This window comes from Oncorhynchus kisutch, linkage group LG25, assembly GCF_002021735.2.
Source record: "Oncorhynchus kisutch isolate 150728-3 linkage group LG25, Okis_V2, whole genome shotgun sequence".
In the NCBI taxonomy this organism is placed as follows: domain Eukaryota; kingdom Metazoa; phylum Chordata; class Actinopteri; order Salmoniformes; family Salmonidae; genus Oncorhynchus; species Oncorhynchus kisutch.
The window spans coordinates 17,648,877-17,674,911 of NC_034198.2; the positions used below are offsets into that span (position 1 = coordinate 17,648,877).

General features: G+C 44.0%; 1 protein-coding gene across 7 annotated transcripts in view; it reads left to right on the plus strand.

The window, feature by feature from the left end:
• The window catches only part of cacna1g (calcium channel, voltage-dependent, T type, alpha 1G subunit), a 198,029-nt gene extending 184,305 nt beyond the window's left edge, over positions 1-13,724 (plus strand). For 4 of the 7 annotated variants that reach the window (XM_031804822.1, XM_031804823.1, XM_031804824.1 and 1 more), the window contains 7 exons: positions 226-347; positions 434-856; positions 5,260-5,403; positions 6,836-6,958; positions 8,583-8,802; positions 9,081-9,250; positions 11,476-13,724. In XM_031804822.1, the coding sequence (XP_031660682.1) occupies positions 226-347; positions 434-856; positions 5,260-5,403; positions 6,836-6,958; positions 8,583-8,802; positions 9,081-9,250; positions 11,476-12,471 (2,198 nt within the window). In that variant the 3' untranslated portion in view covers positions 12,472-13,724. Of the gene's footprint in view, positions 1-225; positions 348-433; positions 857-5,259; positions 5,404-6,835; positions 6,959-8,582; positions 8,803-9,080; positions 9,251-9,579 lie in introns of all 7 variants that reach the window. The other 3 variants (XM_031804828.1, XM_031804826.1, XM_031804827.1) reach the window with 3 other exon arrangements.
• Positions 13,725-26,035: the final 12,311 nt, after the last annotated feature.

Genomic DNA, 26,035 nt, shown 5'->3' on the forward strand with positions numbered 1-26,035 from the left:
AAAATGTTCTCTGCTGGGGCTTCATTCACATTAGGTCTTAATTGCTTTCTTTTGATTCCTTTGTTGAAATAATTTATTGATTTCACTAATTGTGGCTTTTAGCTTCCAGATAAATATAATTATTTCACCGTGATTATGACTTAATTGGAAAGCTCTGTTACGTCGGGAACACACACACCCCAAGCTCTCTCGTTTTCCCTCTCCCTCTCTCTGTCTCTCTGTCAGTTTGTGATGAGCTGCACCCGTGTGAGGGCTTGGGACGCTACGCTACGTTTAAGAACTTTGGCATGGCCTTCCTGTTGCTGTTCAGAGTATCCACCGGAGACAACTGGAACGGCATTATGAAGGTGAGACTGGGCCGCCACTTTGTATGCAGTGTCTGTGTTGTGTCTCTTTCTTCATGTGTTCATCCACATATGTTTGTCCCCTCCAGGACACCCTGCGAGACTGTCAACAGGAGAATGCAGGCACCTGTTACAACACGGTGGTCTCTCCTATCTACTTTGTCTCCTTTGTGCTGACTGCCCAGTTTGTCTTGGTCAACGTGGTCATAGCCGTCCTCATGAAGCACCTGGAGGAGAGCAACAAAGAGGCCAAGGAGGAGGCAGAGCTGGAGGCTGAACTAGAGCTGGAGCTCCAGCATGGAGGAAGGGGAGGGTGTGGCAGTGGGAGATCACCCCAGCTAAGCCCTCTGGCCCTGGGCATGGAGGAGGGATCTGGCAGCTCCCCCTGGAGGTCTCCAGAGAGGGAGATCCAGAGGGGCAATGCGATGGATTCTCCCCCAGCAGATATCACTAGAAGAGACTCCATACACATCAGCACTGATGCTTCGCTAGGCCTGGAGCCACCACTAGAGGTGAGTGTGGTTGATTGACACCTGGGTGTGTGTAGTGGTGGGGTTTGGAATTCTTTCTATCCCCGGTTCAGGGGGAAACAGGAATTAGCATTGAGGAGCTACAGTAGAATCTGCAGACAGATGCTTTTGTCCACAACTGTAGAACTCCTGAATGAGTTTCCCTCTCTTGTGTATGCGTGTTTGTCTGCTTCTATATGAACCTTTATTTAAATAGGGAGTCATGCTGAGACCACAGTCTCTTTCGCAGATGAGCCCTGCATGAACCCATCAATAAACAACAACAATTGTACTATACATATCTATATGCACATCGATTACACAATACATGAAAAGCAAACACAAAACACGAAAATCAAAACACAATCAATAATATGAAACAAACACATTCTTCAGAAAAAAGGCTGTCTCAATTCTGCCTGAATTGCCCTAGAGCAGGTTTCCCCAACTGGGGAGCCAGTGGTTTTATTTGGCCCCCCCAAGTTTTCTGAAAAAAAAATACAAATGCTTGGACACACCGACTCATTCAAGGATTTTTCTTTATTTTTGACTATTTTCTACATTGTATAATTACAGTGAAGACATCAAAACTATGAAATAACACATGGAATCATGTAGTGACCCCAAAAAAGTGTTAAAAAAATCTAAATATATTTTATATTCTTCAAAATAGCCAACCTTTGCCTTGATGACAGCTTTTTAGACTCTTGGCATTCTGTCAACCAGCTTCACCTGGAATGCTTTTCCAACAGTCTTGAAGGAGTTCACACATATACTGAGCACTTGTTAGCTGCTTTTCCTTCACTCTGCAGTCCAATTCATCCCAAACCATCTCAATTGGGTTGAGGTCGGGTGATTGTGGAGGCCAGGTCATCTGATGCAGCACTCCATCACTCTCCTTCTTGGTCAAATAGTCCTTACACAGCCTGGAGGTGTGTTTTGGGTCATTGTCCTGTTGAAAAACAAATGATTGTCCCACTAAGCGCAAACTAGATGGGATGTCTATCACTGCAGAGTGCTGTGGTAGCCATGCTGGTTAAGTGTGCCTTGAATTCAAAAAATATCACTGACAGTGTCACCAGCAAAACACCCCCACACCATCACACCTCCTCCTCCATGCTTCACGGCGGGAACCATACATGCGGAGATCATCCGTTCACCTACTCTGCGTCTCACAAAGACACGGCAGTTGGAACCAAAAATCTAAAATGTGGACTCATCAGATCAAAGGACAGATTTCCACCGGGCTAATGACCGTTGCTCGTGTTTCTTGGCCCAAGCCAGTCTCTCCTTCTTACTGGTGTTCTTTAGTAGTGGTGCCATCTGAACAGTTGATGTTGGTATGTGTCTGTTTCTTGAACTCCGTGAAGTATTTATTTAGGCTACAATCTGAGGCTGGTAATGAATTTATCCTCTGCAGCAGAGGTAACTCTGTGTCTTCCTTTCCTGTGGCGGTCCTCATGAGAGACAGTTTCATCATAACTCTTGATGGTTTTTGTGACTGCACTTGAAGAAACTTTCAATGCTCTTGAAATTTTCCAGATTGACTGACCCTCATGTCTTAAAGTAATGATGGACTGTCATTTCTCTTTGCTTATTTGAGCTGTTCTTGCCATAATATGGACTTGGTCTCTTACCAAATAGGTCAATCTTCTGTACACCACCCCTACCTTGTCACAACAGAACTGATTGGCTCAGACACATTAAGAAGGAAAGAAATTCCACAAATTAACTTTGAACAAGGCACACCTGTTAATTTAAATGCATTCCAGGTGATTACCTCATGAAGCTGGTTGAGAGAATGCCAAGAGTGTGCAAAGCTGTCATCAAGGCAAAGGTTGGCTACTTTGAAGAATCTCAAATTAACTTTTTTTGGATACTACATGATTCCATGTGTAATTTCGTAGTTTTGATGCCTTCACTGTTATTCTCCAATGTGGAAAATAGTAAAACAATTAAGGAAAACCCTTGAATGAGTAAATGTGTCCAAACTTTTGACTGATACTGTATATATTTTATTTTACATTTTTATATGGACATAAAAGACTGTAAAAACACCAGGGAATCTGCTCCAAGTGATTTAAATGTTGCAGGTCTGTTCCCAAGAATTACCATGCATTATAGAGAGAGACGTGCGATCATAAACGAATGTAAGCAAGGTTTGAAATGATTATATCTGTTTGGGCTTCTTGCAGCCAATTTGCGGTCAACAAACTATCTTTAATTATGTTCCGGTTCCCCGACCATCCGCTCAAGAAAAGAACAGCCCACGGCTGAATCTATTTGATGATCCCTCCACTAGAGGTACCAACTACACCAACTTTAAGGACTTCTGGAAATCATTCCACATGAGCTGCAAAATAACTAAAAGCACATTTACCTGACTGGGTGGAGATTGAAGGGATTTCCAGGGTTAGACATCCCTTTGAGTCCAGGTCTGGTGACTTATACAGTTCGGGGCAGCAGGGTAGCCTAGTGCTTAGAGTGTAGAGGCAGCAGGGTAGCCTAGTGGTTAGAGTTTAGAGGCAGCAGGGTAGCCTAGTGGTTAGAGTGTAGAGGCAGCAGGGTAGCCTAGTGGTTAGAGTGTAGAGGCAGCAGGGTAGCCTAGTGGTTAGAGTGTAGAGGCAGCAGGGTAGCCTAGTGGTTAGAGTGTAGGGGCAGCAGGGTAGCCTAGTGGTTAGAGTGTAGAGGCAGCAGGGTAGCCTAATGGTTAGAGTGTAGAGGCAGCAGGGTAGCCTAGTGGTTAGAGTGTAGGGGCAGCAGGGTAGCCTAGTGGTTAGAGTGTAGAGGCAGCAGGGTAGCCTAGTGGTTAGAGTGTAGAGGCAGCAGGGTAGCCTAGTGGTTAGAGTGTAGAGGCAGCAGGGTAGCCTAGTGGTTAGAGTGTAGAGGCAGCAGGGTAGCCTAGTGGTTAGAGTGTAGAGGCAGCAGGGTAGCCTAGTGGTTAGAGTTTAGAGGCAGCAGGGTAGCCTAGTGGTTAGAGTGTAGAGGCAGCAGGGTAGCCTAGTGGTTAGAGTGTAGAGGCAGCAGGGTAGCCTAGTGGTTAGAGTGTAGAGGCAGCAGGGTAGCCTAGTGGTTAGAGTGTAGAGGCAGCAGGGTAGCCTAGTGGTTAGAGTGTAGAGGCAGCAGGGTAGCCTAGTGGTTAGAGTGTAGAGGCAGCAGGGTAGCCTAGTGGTTAGAGTGTAGAGGCAGCAGGGTAGCCTAATGGTTAGAGCGTTGGGCTAGTAACCGGAAGGTTGCTATTTCAAATCCCTCAGCTGACAAGGTACGAATCTGCTGTTCTACCCCTGAACAAGGCAGTTAACCACTAGGCCGTCGTTGAAAGTCAGAATTTGTTCTTAACTGACTTGCCTAGTTGAATAAAGATAAATAATAAAGGTTAACAATGTTTTTCTTTTAGATTTATTGGGAACCCCGTTAGCTGACGCCAATGACTGGGGTCCGACACATGAAACAGACATTACAGACAAAATACTTCATAATTTACAGGCATTTACAAATATTAACATGTAGTGTGTGTGTGTGTGTGTGTGTGTGTGTGTGTGTGTGTGTGTGTGTGTGTGCACCTATCAGTTACACATACGTGTCAGTACATACACACAACAATGAGATAGGTATGACGGAAGTTTATGCAACAGGGTTTTATAGACAAAAAGAGTGCAATGCATCGATCTACGAGACTTCAAAGAGGACCAGCTTACATTCGGATACAAAATGCAATGATGTGTACTGAACCTTTTTCCCGTAATAAAGTTGCGTATGTGTATCAGTCCCAGTAGACGAGTGCCAGCCGTAGGTCACTGTAATGCCATGGGAAAGACAGGACACAGCCGTACGTTGTTTACTAGACTGCTATTTCCAGCCAACAGGCCTTTTTATAGTGACTAGAGGTTGGGCTGTATCATTCTTCTGATGTTATCTCTCTCTCCTCTCTGTCATCCCTCGCTGGCAGAAACATGTGTGGTTAAACTCCAATCTGTTTCCTCTCCCTCTGGGGTTGAGAGTGGAGTTTTAGTAGTGTTTTACTGCCCCCTTCTGGTTTTGTGAAGGAACTTTCAGTATTTAGGAACATGACTGATTGCGAGTGTTGGTTCTGTGTAGACCAGACGTAGGTTAACAACCTGATGCTTGTCCTGAACCATGTGCACACACCACCTGCGTTTTATTCTCTGTATGTGTTCTACCACACCTGACCTTGTCGTCTTCGCTCACTTCCTTCCTCCTTCTGCTCCCCTTTTCCTGTTTGTCTTTCTTTCTGTGTCTCTCTATTTCTGTCTATGTTTCTCTCTTCTTCTCTCTTTCTGTCTGTCTGTCTGTCTCTCTCCCTGTCTGTCTCCCTGTCTCCCTGTCTCTCCCTCTCTCTCTCTCTCGGTCTCTCTCGGTCTCTGTCACTCTATGTCCATCTGTAGCGAAGAGCGATGTTTGACTCGGTCTCCTCGGTGATCCAGGGTTCGATGGAGGGAGAGTTGAGTCTGATGGACAACCTGTCAGGGTCAATATGTCACTACTACGCCCTACCCCCACTACCCAGCAAGCACCGCAGTGACAAGAAGGTCAATGAACTCGCCTGCGCAACCCTACCATTCTTCCGCCTCAGCCGATCACTCACCCACACACTCATGCTGAAGTCTTCGCTCAGCTTCAATCTATGGCACACACCCTCCCCTCAACTCTAACTCAACCCTTTCCCCCTCCTGTTTCTCTTACTACACTCAACTCTCTTACCTCTAACTGTGCGTTCCCATTTCTCTCTAATCCCCTGTGTGTTCCTTGGCCAATAATATTATTAGAAATGTGGTCACCCTCCAATATCCCTCTCTCAGCTTGGCTGTATAGGGTACTAATAAGGTAGTATACCTACCGCACACACACACACACACACACACATACACATACACTTGGCTATGAGCTTTGAAAATGAACCACCCATTGGATTGAGCACCAACTAATGATAATAATTTGACTCCGCTGCCAAGCTGGCTGGACACACACACACACCGTACGTGATAATTTCCCGAACATTGAGCAATGTATCACTGTTGAATTATGCATCTGAATGTCTCCTTTTCCCCATTCAGGACAAAATGATTCAGCCAATCACATTAGCATTGCTAAACAGTGTCTGCTAAAGCTTTTAAAACGGATTGAGGCTAACGTAATGCCGCAGCAGTAATAGCCTCACTGCCTCTCCCTCTCTGTCTGATTCTGAAAAGTTAGCAGAAATCTCTTCCAGGCGCCCACTCAGTCTCTGCCAGTTAGGACCCCTGCCCCTGTCTGCACGGCTGGCCCAGTCGTTTGCCTGTCAAAAAGCATTTCCTCAATTCATTCTCCCGGTTAGGGGTGAGTGAGGGAGTGAAGTCGGAAACAGTAAGCGTTTAGCAGAGCAAGCTCTGAGAGTTTGAACCCTTCCAAGATGGTGCTCAGTGTTGTGAAACTATGCTAGCTCTACTAAGGTTGCATTACACGAGGTCTGTTTATGATCCCAGCTCATCCTGTGTCAATTACTCTTCATAAAAAGTTGAACCTTTTCAATATCATATATAATAGACCATTTTGTGGTTTGTCTGTGTGACGTCATATTGCCGTGTATTTGTCATCTATATGGATGGATGTTGTTTCATTAACTGTTGGTCTGTATATTTACTTGAACTGTTGTTTGCCATATCTGTTTGTCTGGAATTAGGTTGATATATCTGTGTGTGTGTGTGTTGGTTTGTGTGTGATTTATCCATGTATCTGTTGATATGTCTGTTGTTGATTCAATCTTAGGTGTTAGGTGTTGTGTAGGGTTGTTTGCTATGTCTACCGTATGTAATTGTGTGTTGTTACAGCACATGCTGTCTGATGTCTTGTCACATCTGTGCTACGCATGTCATCAGATTGTGGGATGTGTCATGCCACTGTCTGTTTGTGTGATTAGTCGGATTGTGTGTGCGTGCGTGTGTGTCTTCTCTGCTCACCGGGCCTTGTTTGTTCTCTATCTAGATCCCTCTAGCGGAGATGGAAGCTCTCTCTCTGACCTCCGACAAATCCTGGTCCCTAGCTCTCACCGACGACTCCACCCCTGATGATATTAACCCTCTCTTACTAACCAGTCTGGAGTCCAACGTACTGACAGTTCCTCTCTCTCTCTCTTAATCCCATCGCCTCCTCTTCCTCTGCTGTCTCTTGTAGCTTAGCCTTTCCCAAGGGAGCTTCCGAACTCAGCTGGCCCCTCCAGTCTCACTCTCTCTGGAGTACTGGCTATAGGTTGGAGGTTACCTTCTGGATGTCAATTAGGCATATATGTCTAAAGTAACCAATGAATTTAGCATGTAATGACACTATTGTAATTTGGTAATCAAGCAACTTGTCAACTTGAACACTAATTGAGTGGCAGCGATAGGGTAGAGAGGGACACGAGGTGAAGCTACTCCCTCTACACTGCTTCAGTTCTAATTAGTCTCCTCACAATGTCCTTTACGGTGGCTCAGAGAGGACATCTCTGCTCTCAGCTCTCTGAGTTTCCCCCACGCACCGTAGCTAATTGAGAGTTGTCGGGAAACAATCTGGGATAATTTATGACCAATTTACCCTCGTTAGCTTGAGAGTCGTTCTCTCTCCATTGCATGTCAGACACAGAGAGCGGTGGCGACGTACAACCTTGCCACTCATCACAAGGGCGTTGAACTAATCAATCAGGTTATATTGTAGTGTGTGATGAATGTAATAGCTGTGTCAGGGGGATTTTCCAAACCCAGCACATGCATCACACAGACACATTAATGATTTCAAATGAATCATAGAACTGGAGGTAAAACACAGAGAGATGTGAGCAGGACACACACATGAGTTTGGAAGAACCTGGAGATTTTTTAACCATCCGCTCTTCTCCCTCGCTCTCTCTCTTTCTCTCTCTTTTTCATTCCACCTTTCTAGCCTGGTGTCTGTCCGTTCCAGTCCAGTCCAGTAGACTAGTGCGCCTGCTCGCCTGCCCGTACCTCTTTTTCTCTTTTTGTCTCTCTCTCTCTCTCTTATCTTTCTCTGTCTCTCTGTCTATCTCTATTTATTTTGTCTCTGTCCTCTCTCTTTTTTCCCTGTTCGCTTTGTGTGTCTCTCTCTCTCTCTCTCTCTCTCTCTCTCTCTCTCTCTCTCTCTGTCTCTCTCCCTCTCTCTCTCTCTCTCTCTCTCACTCTCTCCCTCTCTCTCTCTCTTTCTCGCTCTGTCTCTGTCTCTTTTGTGCCGTCCTCTGTGTTTTAAACAATGTGACAAGTGAATGTAGTGCCACTCCGATCTCTGTGGTTAGTAGCTGTGGGTTAGATATGTTGTCTGCTAGCCAAGGACATAGCAGGGCACTGGCCTAGCTTGCATTTTCTGTCCCTCAGAACCCAGGGATAGAATAAACCTCCTGCTCTAAATCTGTGGCCTAAACAATCAATGATTACAGCAAAAAAAAGCTCAAGCATCCAAATGCTTCATTCATTTGTCTTGCTACAGTAAAGACATAGACAATGTGGTTTCAGTTAGTTTCAGTAACTCTGAGCCCAGAGCCAGGTCTGTGCCAGTCTCCTCTCTGCCACTAGTGCAATGATGCCGTCTGTCTGGTCTGTCGCTCAGTGTGCCAACAATTACTTCCTTCATGTGTGTATGTGTGGAGTGTGTGTGGGTGAGGGAGTGTGTGAAGTCTCTGCTAAAGACCTGTGGTCAGACCGCCAAGTAGGTCCAGAAAGAGGCTGACTTCTCTGTCCCTCAGGTGGAGTTACTTGATCCTGGGGAGCCGCTGGAGGACAACCTGTTGAGTGTACGGAAGTCAGCGGTGAGCCGCACCCACTCTCTACCCAATGACAGCTACATGTTCCTGCCTCTGGAGCCCTTCGGACCCCCAGGAGCCGGCCTGGCTCCTGGCTTATCTCCAGTACTGACACAGGCTACAGGGCCGCAGCACATAGAGGCACTTAGCAGCGCCCTGTCAGGTACAGTACAGAGACTCCCTCTACACGCCGACATTGTTTACACACGCACACAGACACACGCACACAGACACACACAAACGGACACAAACACACACGCAGAGACACACACACATACACACACACACATAGTAACCTTTCCCCTTGATCAAAGCGATACAATACATTTCTAGAACAGTAGGAGCCGGAACCAACCTCACCCACACCTACTGTTTTGATAATCTCTTGTTGTTTTTATGTGAGAGAATCAAGTTATATTTGTGTTGTGTGTGTTACCACAGGCTCCAGTACCTCGGTGCGGTCCCAACCAGAGGAGAGCTCCCAGCAGTCGGCTGTGCCTACAGACTTCTTCAGACCCATCAGTCCTCACAGCCTCTCAGACTCAGAGAATATACCCCGACTACCCCCGCCACAGCACACACACACACTTAGCCGCACACTCCGCAGACAGGTGAGACACAGACATAGAGGCAAACACACACAACCCATACACACACACACACACACACACACACTGGAGGTAACAAATGTTTTCTATCAGAAATGACTGTTCATCATTGTGTTTTTCTCCTCATGTTTCTACTGTGATATGATGTTTTTCGTAAACTTTCCTTCCTCTCAGCTTTGTTCTTAATGCTGTCTTCTCTCCTCCCTCCTGCCTCCCTTCTTCCTGTCTGTTTTATGTTTCTAACTTCTCCATCCCTCCTCCCTCCACCCTCACAATGCTCTCCATCCCCTGTCCATCTGCTTGCCTCCCGTCCCTGTGTCCGCTACCAACAGAGTCTAGTTCAGCAACCACCAGACCCGGAGCTGCTGATCAAACACAGATACTCCTGTTTCTGAAACAGTAAAATAACTACCCCTGACCCGCTACCGCTCATTTCAGAAACACTGAGCGTCCCTATTTCTTATCCACCCCGCCTCCAACACACACACACACGTGCGCGCCCGCTCACACACACATTTCTCTTTCCCTGACCTCTCCTCCTCCCCTTCTTGCTCCATTGTTTGTCTGTCTTCTGCTGACCATCTGCCACAATGCATCTCACTTGACCCACCGTCATACAGTAGGTAGCGTTGAACATCGTTTTGGAATGGCTAGACTGTTAATTCTCATAGAAATAGGGGACTGTATTGTTTCTGAACCCCTATAGGGTCATATGAACTACCCACTGAAATCGTTATCACACATCTGTTGATTGATGGAATGTATTTGAGATTAAGATGCAGTCAGTTTGTCTATTAAATGTAGGCATTGGCCTACACGTCACACTATTGTAACTACATATTACACTGTTATAACTCAGGGTTTAAATCAGGACTGTCAGTTCTGTCCATGATATTTGGCCACATATTTGTATGACTGTTTTAGAGCACTTGTTGTCCTTGTTGGGCAGTATTGTGATTGTATGAAGATGATTATGTTGATGAAATAGTTACTATTGAGAAGTAGTTATGATATGACATTTTATTTAATGTTACCCCGTATGACAGGAAATGTTCTACAACCACAAATAGGTATTGATTAAAAAAATGTAAGAGGAGTTGGCTCCATTGTTAGTGCTACTGTAGCTGTAGCTGTTGGCTTGGTTATACTATCTTAGTCCGCTAGATGTCACTGTTGTCACATCATCCATGCTTTCTGTCAAGACACACAAATCTTCAAGTCATGAATATTCTGTGAACAATCATGTCCCAATTGTCCCAAAACTCTTAAATAGCTACCTTTTCTTTTCTGTCCATATTTTGTCACCTAACAACCAAGATACTTCAGATCTGTGGTCTCAAATTGCATAAGATATGGAAAGGATGCTATATGAGACTTTTGTAACTTTTATAGTGTGTCATTGTGTTCTACTAACCTTTCCTCTCCTGTAGCTACACACAGACCCAGTACCCTCTGCCCTTTGCCCTCTGACCTCTGAGGAAAAAAAGCTGAAGGGCTGCCCTATAGTACCACTCTCTAAAATGTCCAATACATTTTTGTCATTGGGGAGTTAGATGACTGGGCTACAAGAGCAGAGGGTATTGAGGATATTGGGCATTTGGAAGAGGCTCAAAATGCAGTGCACCAGACCAGGCATATCTCCCAATACTCCTTCTGTTAAACAGGGAATTAACATTGGGCACTCAATTAGAACTTGGGAAACCACGGTTGTACCCAGTGTCCTAGCTGAGACAAACTGTGCCCTACTACTGCTGCTACTGTAAATCACATGCTGTCACTGAATCTCTTCATAAAAAAGATACTCTTGACACATATCTGAACCTGGAATGGTTTCCTTGTGCAATAAACATACAGCAATACACTTACTAGTTGACGTACAAATGGTACTGCACTCTATTGCAATTTCAACATTTCCTCTGTATCACAATGAGGCAGAGACGGTATTGAGAGCATGCTGGTCTAATGGTGAACTCTGACCTTCACTCCTATTGGTCATCCTCACCCAGTCACCTCACACTAACCAGTCTCCCACCTCTCACCCCCTCATGTCCCCCTAACCACCCAACCCCTGTGTCTCAATCTCTCCCTCCCTGCCTCACCCCTCTCCCTGTTCTTCTCTCCCGCTCCTCTTCCACATTTCTCCATTTCTTTCAAACTCTGCCTCACTGCATCATCCCTCCTAATCCCTCTCCTCCCTCCTCCCCCTCTCCCCCTCCTTCCTCCACCAGGTGGCAGTATCTAATGATTCCCAGGAGGCTCTGTGGTCTGACGGAGGGGAGTGTGAGGAGGGGGTCCTAAATGTAGCTTCCCTAGCCCTCCCCCTTTCCTCCTCCTCTTCCTCATCCTCCCATCTTCACCAGCAGCCTTCTCTCTGGCTGGTCCCTGCCACCCCAGGGGTGTCCCCTCAACTGTCGCGCCCCAGTAGTGTTCACACCCAACACCCCTTCTCAAACCACGACCAGCACCACCTCTCCTCCTCACCCAACTCCCCCTCCTCCCTCTCCTCACCCCCTCCTCCCCTCCCCTCCGCTCGCCCCTGGAGACAGGAAGAGGCCTCGGCAGATCACGAGGTGTCGCTCATCAACCGGGCGGGGCTGGCGGGGAGTGAGGATGTCACCGGTGTCGGACTGGGGTCAGAGGTCGGAGGTCTCAATGACAGTTACCAAGGTCATGAGGTTGGCCGTGGTGAGGGGAGCCGGCCGTGCCTGAGACAGCTGAAGAGGTTCCACAGCGCTGACGCCCAGGGTCGGAGCATTCTAGCGTCCCGGCCACGCCCCCTGTCCTGGTTGGACGATCCTCGGCGCCACTCAGTGGAGGTGTGTTCGTCTGTAGAGTCCAGTCCCCAGCGCAGCACCACGTCCTCGGGGTTCGTCTCCAGAGCAGACAGCCTCCAGATCCATTCCCAGACCACAACAAAGACCCTGCCCTCTCCCCGACGCAAGAAGAAAATGAGCCCCCCGTGTATCTCCGTAGACCCCCCTGATGGACTGGAGTCCCAGCCCGGCCTCCACCCTACCCTGGGAGGTTTGGGGGGCCTAGGGATGCCCCCTCCCTTACCCAGCCGGGATACCTCCTGTCTGAGGAGACGGGCTCCCTCCAGTGACTCCAAGGACTCCTTTGACCTCGGGGCAGGGGAGGGGCTGGGCCAGGAGGGAGGGGGGCCCAACCCCAAGCTGTTGACTCTGCCCAGCTTCTCCTTCGAGAAGACAAGCTCTGAGCACTGAACACTCACACACACTGATGTACACACACACATTAACACACACACACACACACAGACAAACCATTAAGCACATAGGCACACAGACACACACATGCAAACACACGATACACTTGGTGTATCCGTGATGGTGATAGTCGTAGTAATAATACCGTAGAGAGTAATTATGGTAAAACTACAACGAAACGGTCAAATCATCCTTGGTTTTATTGAGGATCCGTGCAGTACTGTCGTAGTGTGACCATCCCTTGTCTTTGTATTGTTGTACTGCCAAAACCACAAGAACGTGAAAAGAACACAGCATAAGCAGAGTTGAAACAAGAATACAAACGTGACTGTTTCTCCTCTACCACACCTGCATGCCGCCATTGGCTGCAGGTCGACCCCATGACCTCTGGAGTGAAGTCAGCACCAATAACTTTGGATAGCGCCTGCCTGTGGCCACTATTGGGAATGCTCAGTGTTAGACAGTGGGACTTCACCCTCACACGGGCAACAGTGGAGGTACAAAGCAATATGAACGATTTAGAGACACTATTTTCTTAAATTATTGGGCCATAGTGTTTGTACAGGATGTAGATTTTTTTATTATTTCATTATATATTTTTGGGGGGTGATCTTTTTTTGTGATGGGTTTCAATTTTTCTCTGTTTGTTTCAATGTTCGAGAAAATGTTTAGCTAGTCGGTTTTGTTTAATTTTAGGGATATTTTCTAGCTTTCTTGATTTGCTGAGGAAAGTGATTTTTTTTTCAAAGTGCTGAGAATCATGTATTTGTAGGATTAATATATATATATATATATATATATATATATATATATATATATATATATATATATATAAAAACAACTCATTAAACTGAGCTTGGATTTTTAAGCACAAGAAGGGGACTTTGGTGGTTTGAAGGTAGGCAACAGAATGGTATAAGTCAATGTGTTCTTATTTACTTCATAACAAACATTACAGACTTTAAGACTTTAGAGCAGTGTTTGAAGATTTTTATTGACAGGATAAAATCTAACGAGATTTATTATCATATTTTCAAGGCTGTCCTGATTTCACAAAACACACATAGAGTAATAGTCAATCCAACAAACTCTGATATCTTCAACACAATCCTGGGAATTCGTTATTACGTCTTGAAAGAACTTGATGTAGTATGTCTGAATCTACAGTGCCTTCAGAAAGTATTCATATCCCTTGACCTATTCCACATTTTGTTGTGTTATAGTCTGAATTAAAAATGGATTTAAAAAATGCTCACGTATCTACACACAAAGTGACAACATGTTTTTAGAAATTTTTCGCAAATTTATTGAAAATTAAATACAGAAATATCTCATTTACATACAGTACTAGTCAAAAGTTTGGACACATCTACTCGTTCAAGGGTTTTTCTTTATTTTTACTATTTTCTACATTGTACAATAATATTGAAGATATCAAAACTATGAAATAACACATATGGTATCATGTAGTAACCAAAAAAGTGTTAAACATATATTTTATATTCTTCAAAGTAGCCACCCTTTGCCTTGAGGAGCTTTGCACTCTCAACCAGCTTCACCTGGAATGCTTTCCAACAGTCATGAAGGAGTTCCAACATAAGCTGAGCACTTGTTGGCTGCTTTCCAAACCATCTCAATTGGGTTGAGGTCTGGTGATTGTGGAGGCCAGGTCATCTGGTGCAGCACTCCATCACTCTCCTTCTTGGTCAAATAGCCCTTACACAGCCTGGAGGTGTGTTGGGTCATTGTCCTGTTGAAAACAAATGATAGTCCACTAAGTGCAAACTAGATGGGATGGCGAATCGCTGCAGAATGCTGTGGTAGCCATGCTGGTTAAGTGAGCCTTGAATTCTAAATATATTACTGACAGTGTCACCAGCAAAGTTCCCCCACACCACCACACCTCCTCCATGCTTCATGTTGGGCCACACATGCAGAGATCATCCCTTCACCTACTCTGCGTCTCACAAAGACACGGTGGTTGGAACCAAAAATCTTACATTTGGACTCATCAGTCCAAGGGACAGATTTCCACCGGGTTAATGTCCATTGCTCATGTTTCTTGGCTCAAGAAAGTCTCTTCTTATTGGTGTCCTTTAGTAGTATTTCTTTTCATCAATAAGAAGGCCTGATTGCTGCAATCTCCTCTGAACAGTTGAGGTGTGTCTGTTACTTGAACACTGTGAAGCATTTATTTGGGCTGCAATTTCTGAGGCTGGTAACTCTAATGAACTTATCCTCTACAGCAGAGGTCACTTTGGGTCTTCCTTTCCTGTGGCGCTCCTCATGAGAGCCAGTTCCATCATAGCGCTTGATGGTTTTTGCAACTGCACTTAAAGAAACTTTAGTTCTTTACATTTTCTGGATTGACTGACCTTCATGTCTTAAATGTAATGATTGAGTGTTATTTCTCTTTGCTTATTTGAGCTGTTCTTGCCATAATATGGACTTGGTCTTTTACCAAATAGGGCTATCTTCTGCACACCATCCATACCTTGTCACAAAACAACTGATTGGCTCAAACGCATTAAGAAGGAAATAAATACCACAAATTAACATTTAACAAGGCACACCTGTTAATTGAAAAGCATTCCAGGTGACCACCTCATGAAGCTGGTTGAGAGAAATGGGTTTGATCCTCTTTTCTTTTCTTTTTTTCCCCGCCTAAAATGACATCCCCAAATCTAACTGCCTGTTGCTCAGGACCTGAAGCAAGGATTTGCATATTCTTGATACCATTTGAAAGGAAACACTTTGAAGTTTGTGGAAATGTGAAATTAATATAGGAGAATGTCAAATCAAATCCAATTTTATTTGTCACATACACATGGTTAGCAGATGTTAATGTGAGTGTAGCAAAATGCTTGTGCTTCTAGTTCCGACAATGCAGTAATAACCAACGAGTAATCTAACCTAACAATTCCACAACTACTACCTTATACACACATGTGTAATGTACATACATATGTACATAAAGATATATGAATGAGTGATGGTACAGAATGGCTTAGGCAAGATGCAGTAGATGGTATCGAGTACAATATATACATATAAGATGAGTAGTGTAGGGTAGGGTATGTAAACAAAGTGCCATAGTTTAAAGTGGCTAGTGATACATGTATTACATAAAGATGTAGTAGATGATATAGAGTACAGTATATACATATACATATGAGATGAGTAATGTAGGGTATGTAAACACTATATTATATTAAGTGGCATTGTTTAAAGTGCCTAGAGATACATTTTTACATCAATTTCCATTATTAAAGTGGCTGGAGTTGAGTCAGTATGTTGGCAGCAGCCGCTCAATGTTAGTGGTGGCTGTTTAACAGTCTGATGGCCTTGAGATAGAAGCTGTTTTTCAGTCTCTCGGTCCCTGCTTTGATGCACCTGTACTGACCTCGCCTTCTGGATGATAGCGGGGTGAACAGGCAGTGGCTCGGGTGGTTGTTGTCCTTCATGATCTTGATGTCCTGGAGGGCAGTTAGTTTGCCCCCGGTGATGCGTTGTGCAGACCTCACTACCCTCTGGAGAGCCTTACGGTTGTGGGCGGAGCAGGTGCCGTACCAGGCGGTGATACAGCTCGACAGGATGCTCTCGATTGTGCATCTGTAGAAGTTTGTGAGTGCTTTTGGTGAATTTCTTCAGCCTCCTGAGGTTGAAGAGGTGCTGCTGCGCCTTCTTCACAACGCTGTCTGTGTGGATGGACCAATTCAGTTTGTCCGTGATGTGTACGCCGAGGAACTTAAATGTAACACATTAGATCTGGTAGAAGATAATACAAAGAAAAAAACATGTTTTTTTTTCATCATCTTTGTAATGCAAGAGAAAGTCCACATTGTATTTTTCCAGTTTAGGCTGAATTTAGATTTTGGCCACTAGATGGCAGCAGTGTATGTGCAGTTTTAGACTGATCCAATGAACCATTACATTTCTGTTCAAAATGATGCATCAAGACTGCCCAAATGTGCCTCATTGGTTTATTGATACATTTTCAAGTTCGTAACTGTGCACTCTCCTCAAACAATAGCATGGTATTATTTCACTGTGATAGCTACTGTAAATTGAACAGTACAGTTAGATTAACAAGAATTTAAGCTTTCTGCCCATATCAGATATGTGTATATCCTGGGATTTTGTTACTTACAACCTCATGCTAATCACATTTGCGCACGTTAGCGCCATCGTCCCGAGCAGGGTCACCGATCCCGTAGTTAAAGAAATGATGGACTGTTGTTTCTCTTTGCTTATTTGAGTTGTTCTTGCCACAATATGGACTTGGTCTTTTACCAAATAGGGCTATCTTCTGTATACCACCCCTACATTGTCACAACACCACTGATTGGCTCAAATGCATTTAGAAGGAAAGAAATTCCATTATTTAACTTTTAACAAGGCACACCTGTTATTTGAAATGCATTCCAGGTGATTACCTCATGAAGCTGGTTGGGAGAATGCCAAGAGTGTGCAAAGATGTCATCAAGGCAAAGGGTGGCAACTTTTAAGAATCTCAAATATGAAATATATGTTGATTTGTTTAACACTTTTTTGGTTACTACATGATTCCATATGTGTTATAACATAGTTTTGATTTCTTCACTATTATTCTACAATGTAGAAAATAGTAAAAATAAAGAACAATCCTTGAATGAGTAGGTGTGGCAAAACGTTTGACTAGTACTGTATGTAAACATGATTTTAATAGCAGGACACTGTAAAGTCCATTATTTCACTGAAGATTATGAATTAGGCTGTTTGAGAAGGTTTGAATCCTAAGCAACCTGCATACACATCGTTTGAAGTACAATATACCAACATAGTTACTGTATTAGGTCAAATCTGGAAAACCTATGTAGAGCATGGGTGGAGTAAGCGTTGTGGTGCTCATGTGAATTTGCTTTATTTTTCGGCTTCAGGCCAATGACTACTTCTCACTTAAAACATAGTTTTTTGTTTTTAATCTCCATGTTTTTTACACCAGAAGGTGATCATACAAAATTGTTTTATCTCACATAATTTATTGTCCAGGGCCAGGTTTCCCAAAAGCATCTTAAGGCTAAATTCTTCATTAGAACCTTTGTAGGTGCATCGTTAAATCTCATAGTGGTTTCCCCAAAACCATTGTTACTAATGTTGCACTTAAAAACACTAGTTATTTACCGACTGTCTCAGACCACTCGTAGAACAGCTAACTTCTATTTTGCTAATTGTAGGCTATTGTCTAATTTTTGCCTCAATTTCATGATGTGTAGGCCTAACAGCATGTGCACAATATTGTGTCAAATATTAGATTTAGTGCATAGCTTAAGCATTTACAATAAGCCGCCTCAATATTGCATCAATAGGTGATCATTTAATTCTAGGAGCTGATCCATCATCAGTATCTAATGTTAAGGTAAGATTTGACTGCAGAGCTCTGATATGCGAGCAGCGCTGCCTTTCCTTCGATCCTATCACTATCGCCACATGCTCTAACGATGCACTTCTTGAATGTTCTCCCTATGTGGTGTTTTGGGAAATGTATGTGAGTTCTTCGGCCGTTATAGAAACGATGCATCGTTAAAACACTCATAAGCTTAAGTTCCACCACTATTGGAAAACCAGGCCCTGGCTATTACTAAATAGACATGGCTATTTGCATTCATGCAAAACATATGGATTCTCCATTTAAAGAGGGGAGGGGGGGGGGGGGTGAATATTAACAGCTGCTTTACATTAAGCACATAACCAGTTCCTGTAAGTGACTCTAAAAGTACTGAATAAGTTGGCTGAATGAGCATTTGGAAAGAATAAAATAAATAAATAAAATAATAAAATATAATCAAATAAAACATCCAGGGGAGTCCCCCCAGTCCCCCTCTAGTTTTTTACTTGTTGATGTCTACTTCCCACTATGTAGACCTAAACCAATGTCTTTTTTTGTATTTTTTCGGTCGTCCTAAAAACAGACCACTTCGATACAAGTGACATTTTCGCTGACCCTAACCCTTTTCCTAACCTTACCCTCATTCTCCTTACCTGCTATGTTAATTATCCTAACCAACTGCATTAATTATCCTCACCTGCTGTTTTGAAGTGGCCTGTTTTTAATCTCGTCCACGGACGTTGAAATTTGGTCTCCTGACCAAAACGGAACCAATCATAGAAGTCTATGTTTGTTTCAGATTTGGTCCGATCTGGACTGGCCTATATTGTAAAAAGTCCGGGGGTCCCTGAGGACAGGTTTGAGAACCACTGTAGCAGAACACCGCAGAATGCAGTACATTACCGCACAGTAAAACAAAAGTAAAGAAAGTATTTACAACATTCTTTCAGAATCAAAAATTTACCTGACTTCAACGTCTGGAAAAGACAACTTTTAAACGTAATTTTGCTTAATGGGTTGAGATTTCTGGGAACACACTGAAAAATAACTTCACACTTGTTGAACAGTCGGCACAAATTTAGATTAGAATGGCATAAAGAAAATTGCATTGACAGGGGAGGGTGTACTGAATTAATCCTGATGAGTTGTACGTCAATCTAAGTAACATAATAAAAAAATCCTTATCAAAATCTGTCAATTTAAACTAGAGATAGTTTTTTTGCGCCTCAATCCACCGCAGCCGCCTATGGTGGTCTTTCGCATCTGCGGTGGAAGGTGGCCGAGCTACAGCGTTGTTTGTCAGACCATAAAACTTGTAGCGTTCAAACTGGTTGCCCTACAAACTCCCACACTCGTCTGAAGTCGGTAACGCTGATGTGCCAACTTCTGTCTGTATCGTCCGAATCGTTTGAGCTAGTGTCACTTCCATTCAGACGAATGGAAGTATGGGGGTAGTTTGTGCCAATAAAAATACGGGGTTAAATATGTGTGAATTTGATTACAAATATTTCCTGAGCTTTCTTATATCTCCTAGATATAGGACAGACACTTCAAAAACATATTCTTTATGATTTATTTTTTGCCATTATTTTTGCCATTTATGAATGTGTTATTCAATGTGTTTCTGTGGACTATAGTAGTAAAGGTATATATTTTATCATTTTTAACATTTGTTTGTATACAGTACCAGTCAGAAGTTTGGACACACCTACTCATTAAAGGGTTTTTCTTTATTTTTACTATTTTCTACATTGTAGAATAATAGTGAAGACATCAAAACTATGAAATAACACATATGAAATCATGTAGTAACCAAAAAAGTGTTAAACATAAAAATATATTTTATATTCTTCAAAGTAGCCAACCTTTGCCTTGATTTGCACACTCTTGGCAATCTCTCATCCAGCTATACCAAGGAACTGTCTCCGAGATTTGTGATGAGGCATACACTGAGTGTACAAAACATTGAGGACACCTGCTCTTTCCATGACATATACTGACCAGGTGAAAGCTATGATCCCTTATTGATGTCACTTGTTAAATCCACTTCAATCAGTGTAGATGAAGGGGAGGAGACAGGTTAAATAAGGATTTTTAAGCCTTGATAAAATTGAGACGTGTGCCATTTAGAGGGTGAATGGGCAAGGCAAAATATTTAAGTTCCTTTGAAAGGGCTATGGTAGTAGGTGCCAGGCGCACTGGTTTGTGTCAAGAACTGCAACGCTGCTGAGTTTTTCACACTCAAGAGTTTCCAGTGTGTATCAAGATGGTCCACCACCCAAAGAACATCCAGCTTACTTGACACAACTGTGGGAAGCATTGGAGTCAACATAGACAAGCATCCCTATGGAACGCTTTCGACACCATGTAGAGTCCATGTCCCAACGAATTGAGGATGTTCTGATGGCAAGAGGGGGGTTGGAACTCAATATTTGGAAGGTGTCCTTAATGTTTTGTCCAGTGTATATCAGGGGAAGGGTATGAAAGAATTTGTAGAGTGTTGAAAGTTTCTAAGGGCACAGTGGTCTCCATTATTGGGAAATGGAAAAAATATGGAACTACCCAGACTCTGCCTAGAGCTGGCCATCCGACCAAACTCAGCAACCGGGTAAAAAGGAGCTTGGTCAGGGAGGTGATCAAGAACCCAATGACCACTCTGACAAAACTACGCAGTTCCTTGGCTGAAATTTGAGAATCAGACAGAAGGACAACAGGCTTTACAGCACTTCACCAATCTGGGCTTTATAAGATAGTGGCCAGATGAATGCCACTCCTGAGAAAAAGGCGTACGAGACAGCATGCCTGGAGTTTGCAAAAAGGCACACGAAAGACTCTGAGAGCATAAGGCAAACAATTCTGTGATCTGATGAGACAAAAATTAAACTATTTTGCCTGAACACAAAGTGCTATGTCTGGAGAAAACTAGGCACAGTTCATCAACCATCTCAAATCAAATGTTATTCGTCACATGCGCCGAATACAACAGTGAAACGCTTACTTACAAGCTCTTAACCAACAATTAAGTTTTAAGAAGTAAGTAGAAAAACAATAAATAAATGAACAAATTATTAAAGAGCAGCAGTAAAATAACAATAGTGAGGCTATATACAGCAGGTGCCGGGACAGAGTCAATGTGCGGGGGCACCGGTTAGTCTAGGTAATTGAGGTAATATGTACAGTCGTGGCCAAACGTTTTGAGAATGACACAAATATTAATTTCCACAAAGTTTGCTGCTTCAGTGTCTTTAGATATTTTTGTCAGATGTTACTATGGAATACTGAAGTATAATTACAAGCATTTCATAAGTGTCACAGGCTTTTATTGACAATTACATGAAGTTGATGCAAAGAGTCAATATTTGCAGTGTTGAACCTTCTTTTTCAAGACCTCTGCAATCCACCCTGGCATGCTGTCAATGAACTTCTGGGCCACATCCTGACTGATAGCAGCCCATTCTTGCATAATCAATGCTTGGAGTTTGTCAGAATTTGTGGGTTTTTGTTTGTCCACCCGCCTCTTGAGGATTGACCACAAGTTCTCAATGGGATTAAGGTCTGGGGAGTTTCCTGGCCATGGACCCAAAATATTGATGTTTTGTTCCCCGAGCAACTTAGTTATCACTTTTGCCTTATGGCAAGGTGCTCCATCATGCTGGAAAAGGCAATGTTTGTCACCAAACTGTTCCTGGATGGTTGGGAGAAGTTGCTCTCGGAGGACGTGTTGGTACCATTCTTTATTCATGGCTGTGTTCTTAGGCAAAATTGTGAGTGAGCCCACTCCCTTGGCTGAGAAGCAACCCCACACATGAATGGTCTCAGGATGCTTTACAGTTAGCATGAAACAGGACTGATGGTAGCGCTCACATTTTCTTCTCCGGACAAGCTTTTTTTCTGGATGCCCCAAACAATCGGAAAGGGGATTCATCAGAGAAAATGACTTTACCCCAGTCCTCAGCAGTCCAATCCCTGTACCTTTTGCAGAATATCAGTCTGTCCCTGACGTTTTTCCTGGAGAGAAGTGGCTTCTTTGCTGCCCTTCTTGACACCAGGCCATCCTCCAAAAGTCTCCGCCTCACTGTGCGTGCAGATGCACTCACACCTGCCTGCTGCCATTCGTGAGCAAGCGCTGTACTGGTGGTGCCCCGATCCTGCAGCTGAATCAACTTTAGGAGACTGTCCTGGCACTTGCTGGACTTTATTGGGCGCCCTGAAGCCTTCTTCACAGCAATTGAACCGCTCTCCTTGAAGTTCTTGATGATCTGATAAATGGTTGATTTAGGTGCAATCTTACAGGCAGCAATATCCTTGCCTGTGAAGCCCTTTTTGTGCAAACAATGATGACGGAACGTGTTTCCTTGCAGGTAAACATGGTTGACAGAGGAAGAACAATGATTCCAAGCACCACCCTCCTTTTGAAGCTTCCAGTCTGTTATTCGAACTCAATCAGCATGACAGAGTGATCTCCAGCCTTGTCCTTGTCAACACTCACACCTGTGTTAACGAGAGAATCACTGACATGATGTCAGCTGGTCCTTTTGTGGCAGGGCTGAAATGCAGTGGAAATGTTATTCTGGGATTCAGTTCATTTGCATGGCAAAGAGGGACTTTGCAATTAATCTCATCACTCGTCATAACATTCAGGAGTATATGCAAATTGCCATCATACAAACTGAGACAGTAGACTTTGTGAAAATTTATATTTGTGTCATTCTCAAAACTTTTGGACACGACTGTACATGTAGGTAGAGTTAAAGTGACTATGCATAGATAATAAACAGAGAATAGCAGCAGCGTAAAGGGGGGGAGATGCAAATAGTCTGGGTAGCCATTTGATGAGCTGTTCAGGAGTCTTATGGCTTGGAAGAAGAAGCTGTTGACAAGCCTTTTGGACCCAGACTTGGCGCTCCGGTACCACTATCCGTGCGGTAGCAGAGAGGATAGTCTATGTCTAGGGTGGCTGGTGTCTTTGACCATTTTTGACCATTTTTCGGGCATTCTTCAGACACCACCTGGTATAGCGGTCCTGGATGGCAGGAAGCTTGGCCCCAGTGATGTACTGGGCCGTACATACTACCCTCTGTAGTGCCTTACAGTCGGAGGCCGAGCAGTTGCCACACCAGGCAGTGATGCAACCATGCTCTCGATGGTGCAGCTGTATAACTTTTTGAGGATCTGAGGACCCATGCCAAATCTTTTCAGTCTCGTGAGGGGGAATAGGTTTTGTCATGCCCTCTTCACAACTGTCTTGGTGTTCCTGGACCATGATAGTTTGTTGTTGATGTGGACACCAAGAAACGTGAAGCTCTCAACCTGCTCCACTACAGCTCCATTGATGAGAATGGGGGCATGCTCAGTCCTCCTTTTCCTGTAGTCCACAATTCTCCTCTTTTGTCTTGATCACATTGAGGGAGAGGTTGTTGTCCTGGCACCACACGGCCCGGTCTCGGACTTTCTCCCAATAGTCTGTCTCATCGTTGTCGGTGATCAGGCCAACCACTCTTGTGTCATCAGCAAACTTAATGATGGTGTTGGAGTTGTTCCTGGCCATGCAGTCATGAGTGAACAGGGAGTACAGTAGGGTACTGAGCATGCACCCCTGAGGGGCCCCGGTGTTGAGGATCAGCGTGGCGGATGTATTGTTACCTACCCATACCACCTGGGGGCGGCCCGTCAGGAAGTCCAGGATCCAGTTGCAAAGGGAGGTGTTTAGTTCTAGGGTCCTTAGCATAGTGATGAGCTTTGAGGCCACTGCGGTGTTGAACGCTGATCTGTAGTCAGTGAATAGCTTTCTCACATACAGTGCCTTGCAAAAGTTTTCATCCCCTTGGCATTTTTTCCTATTTTGTTGCTTTACAACCTGTAATTGAAATAGATTTTTATTTGGATTTCATGTAATGGACATGCATAAAATATTCCAAATTGGTGAAGCGAAATGAAAATCTTGTTCAAAAAAATTTAAAAAAATGTAAAACGGAAAAGTGGTGCGTGCATATGTATTCACCCCCTTGGCTATGAAGCTAAGATCTGATGCAGCCAATTACCTTCAGCTGTCACATAATTAGTTAAATAAAGTCCACCTGTGTGCAATCTAAATGTCACATGATCTGCCACATGATCTCAGTATATATACGCCTGAACGGCCCCAGAGTCTGAAAGGCCACAGAGTCTGTAACACCACTACGCAAAGGGCACAACCAAGCAAGCGGCACCATGAAGACCAAGGAGCTCTCCAAACAGGTCAGGGACAAAGTAGTGGAGGAGTACAGATCAGGGTAGGGTTTTTAAAAAATGAAACTTTAACATCCCACGGAGCACCGTTAAATCCATTATTAAAAAACTAAAAGACTATGGCACCACAACAAACCTGCCAAGAGAGGGCCGCCCAACAAAACTCACGGACCAGGCAAAGAGAGCATTAATCAGAGAGGCAACAAAGAGACCAAAGATAAATCTGAAGGAGCTGCAAATCTCCACAGCAGAGATTGGAGTATCTGTCCATAGGACCACTTTAAGCCGTACACTCCACAGAGCTGGGCTTTACAGAGGAGTGGCCAGAAAAAAGCCATTGCCTAAATGAAAAAAAACAAGGAAACATGTTTGGTGTTCGCCAAAAGGCGAGTGGGAGACTCCCCAAACATATGGAAGAAGGTACTCAAACCCAACACCTCCATCACCCTGAGAACACCATCCCCACAGTGAAGCATGGTGGTGGCAACATCATGCTGTGGGAATGTTTTTCATCGGCAGGGACTGGGAAACTGGTCAGAATTGAAGGAATGATGGTGGTGCTAAATACAGGGAAATTCTTGAGGGAAACCTGTTTCAGTCTGCCAGAGATTTGAGACTGGTACAGAGGTTCACCTTCCAGCAGGACAATGACCCTAAGCATACTACTAAAGCAACACTCGGGTGGTTTAAGGGAAAACATTTCAATGTCTTGGAATGATCTAGTCAAAGCCCAGACCTCAACCCAATTGAGAATCTGTGGGATCACTTAAAGATTGCTGTATTATCAGCGGAACCCATCCTAATTGAAGGAACCGGAGCAGTTTTTCCTTGAAGAATGGGCAAAAATCCTAGTGGCTAGATGTGCCAAGCTTATAGAGACATACCCCAAGAGACTCGCAGCTGTAATTGTTGCAAAAGGTGGCTCTACAAAGTGTTGACTTTGGGGGGGGGGGGTGAATAGTTATGCACACTCAAGTTTTCTGTTTTCTTATCTTATTTCTTGTTTGTTTCACACCCCAAAATATTTTGCATCTTCACAGTGGTAGGCATGTTGTTTAAATCAAATTATACAACCCCCCCTGAAATCCATTTTAATTCCAGGTTGTAAGAAAACAAAATAAGAAAAATGCCTAGGGGGTGAATACTTTCGCAAGACATGTAGGTGTTCCTTTTGTCCAGGTGGGAAAGGGCAGTATAGAGTGCAATAGAGATTACATAATCTGTGGATCTGTTGGGGCGGTATGCAAATTGGAATGGGTTTAGGGTTTCTGGGATAATGGTGTTGATGTGGGCCATGAGCAGCCTTTCAAACCACTTCATGGCTACAGATGTGAGTGCTACGGGTCTGTAGTCATTTAGGCAGGTTACATTAGTGTTATTGGGCACAGGGGCTATGGTGTTCTGCTTGAAGCATGGTTGGTATTACAGACTCAGACAAGGAGAGTTTGAAAATGTCAGTGAAGACACTTGCCAGTTGGTCAGCGCATGTTTGGAGTACATGGCCTTGTGAATGTTGCAGGTCTTACTCACATTGGCTACAGAGAGCGTGATCCCACGGCTGATGCTCTCATGCATGTTTCAGTGTTACTTGCCTCGAAGTGAGCATAGAAGTAATTTAGCTCGTCTGGTAGGCTCGTGTCACTGGGCAGCTCGACGGCTGTGCTTCCCTTTGTAATTTGTAATAGTTTCCAGCCCTGGCACATCCAATAAGCCGGTGTTGTACGATTTGATCTTAGTCCTGTATTGATGCTTTGCAGGTTTGATGGTTCATCAGAGGGCATAGAGGGATTGAAAGTGGCAGCTCTACCCTTTAGCTCAGTGAGGATGTTGCCTGTAATCCATGGCTTCTGGTTGGGGTATGTACACACAGTCACTGTGAGGACGACGTCATTGAAGCACTTATTGATGAAGCCAGTGACTGATCTGGTGTACTCCTCAATGCCATCGGAAGAATCACCATCCCTA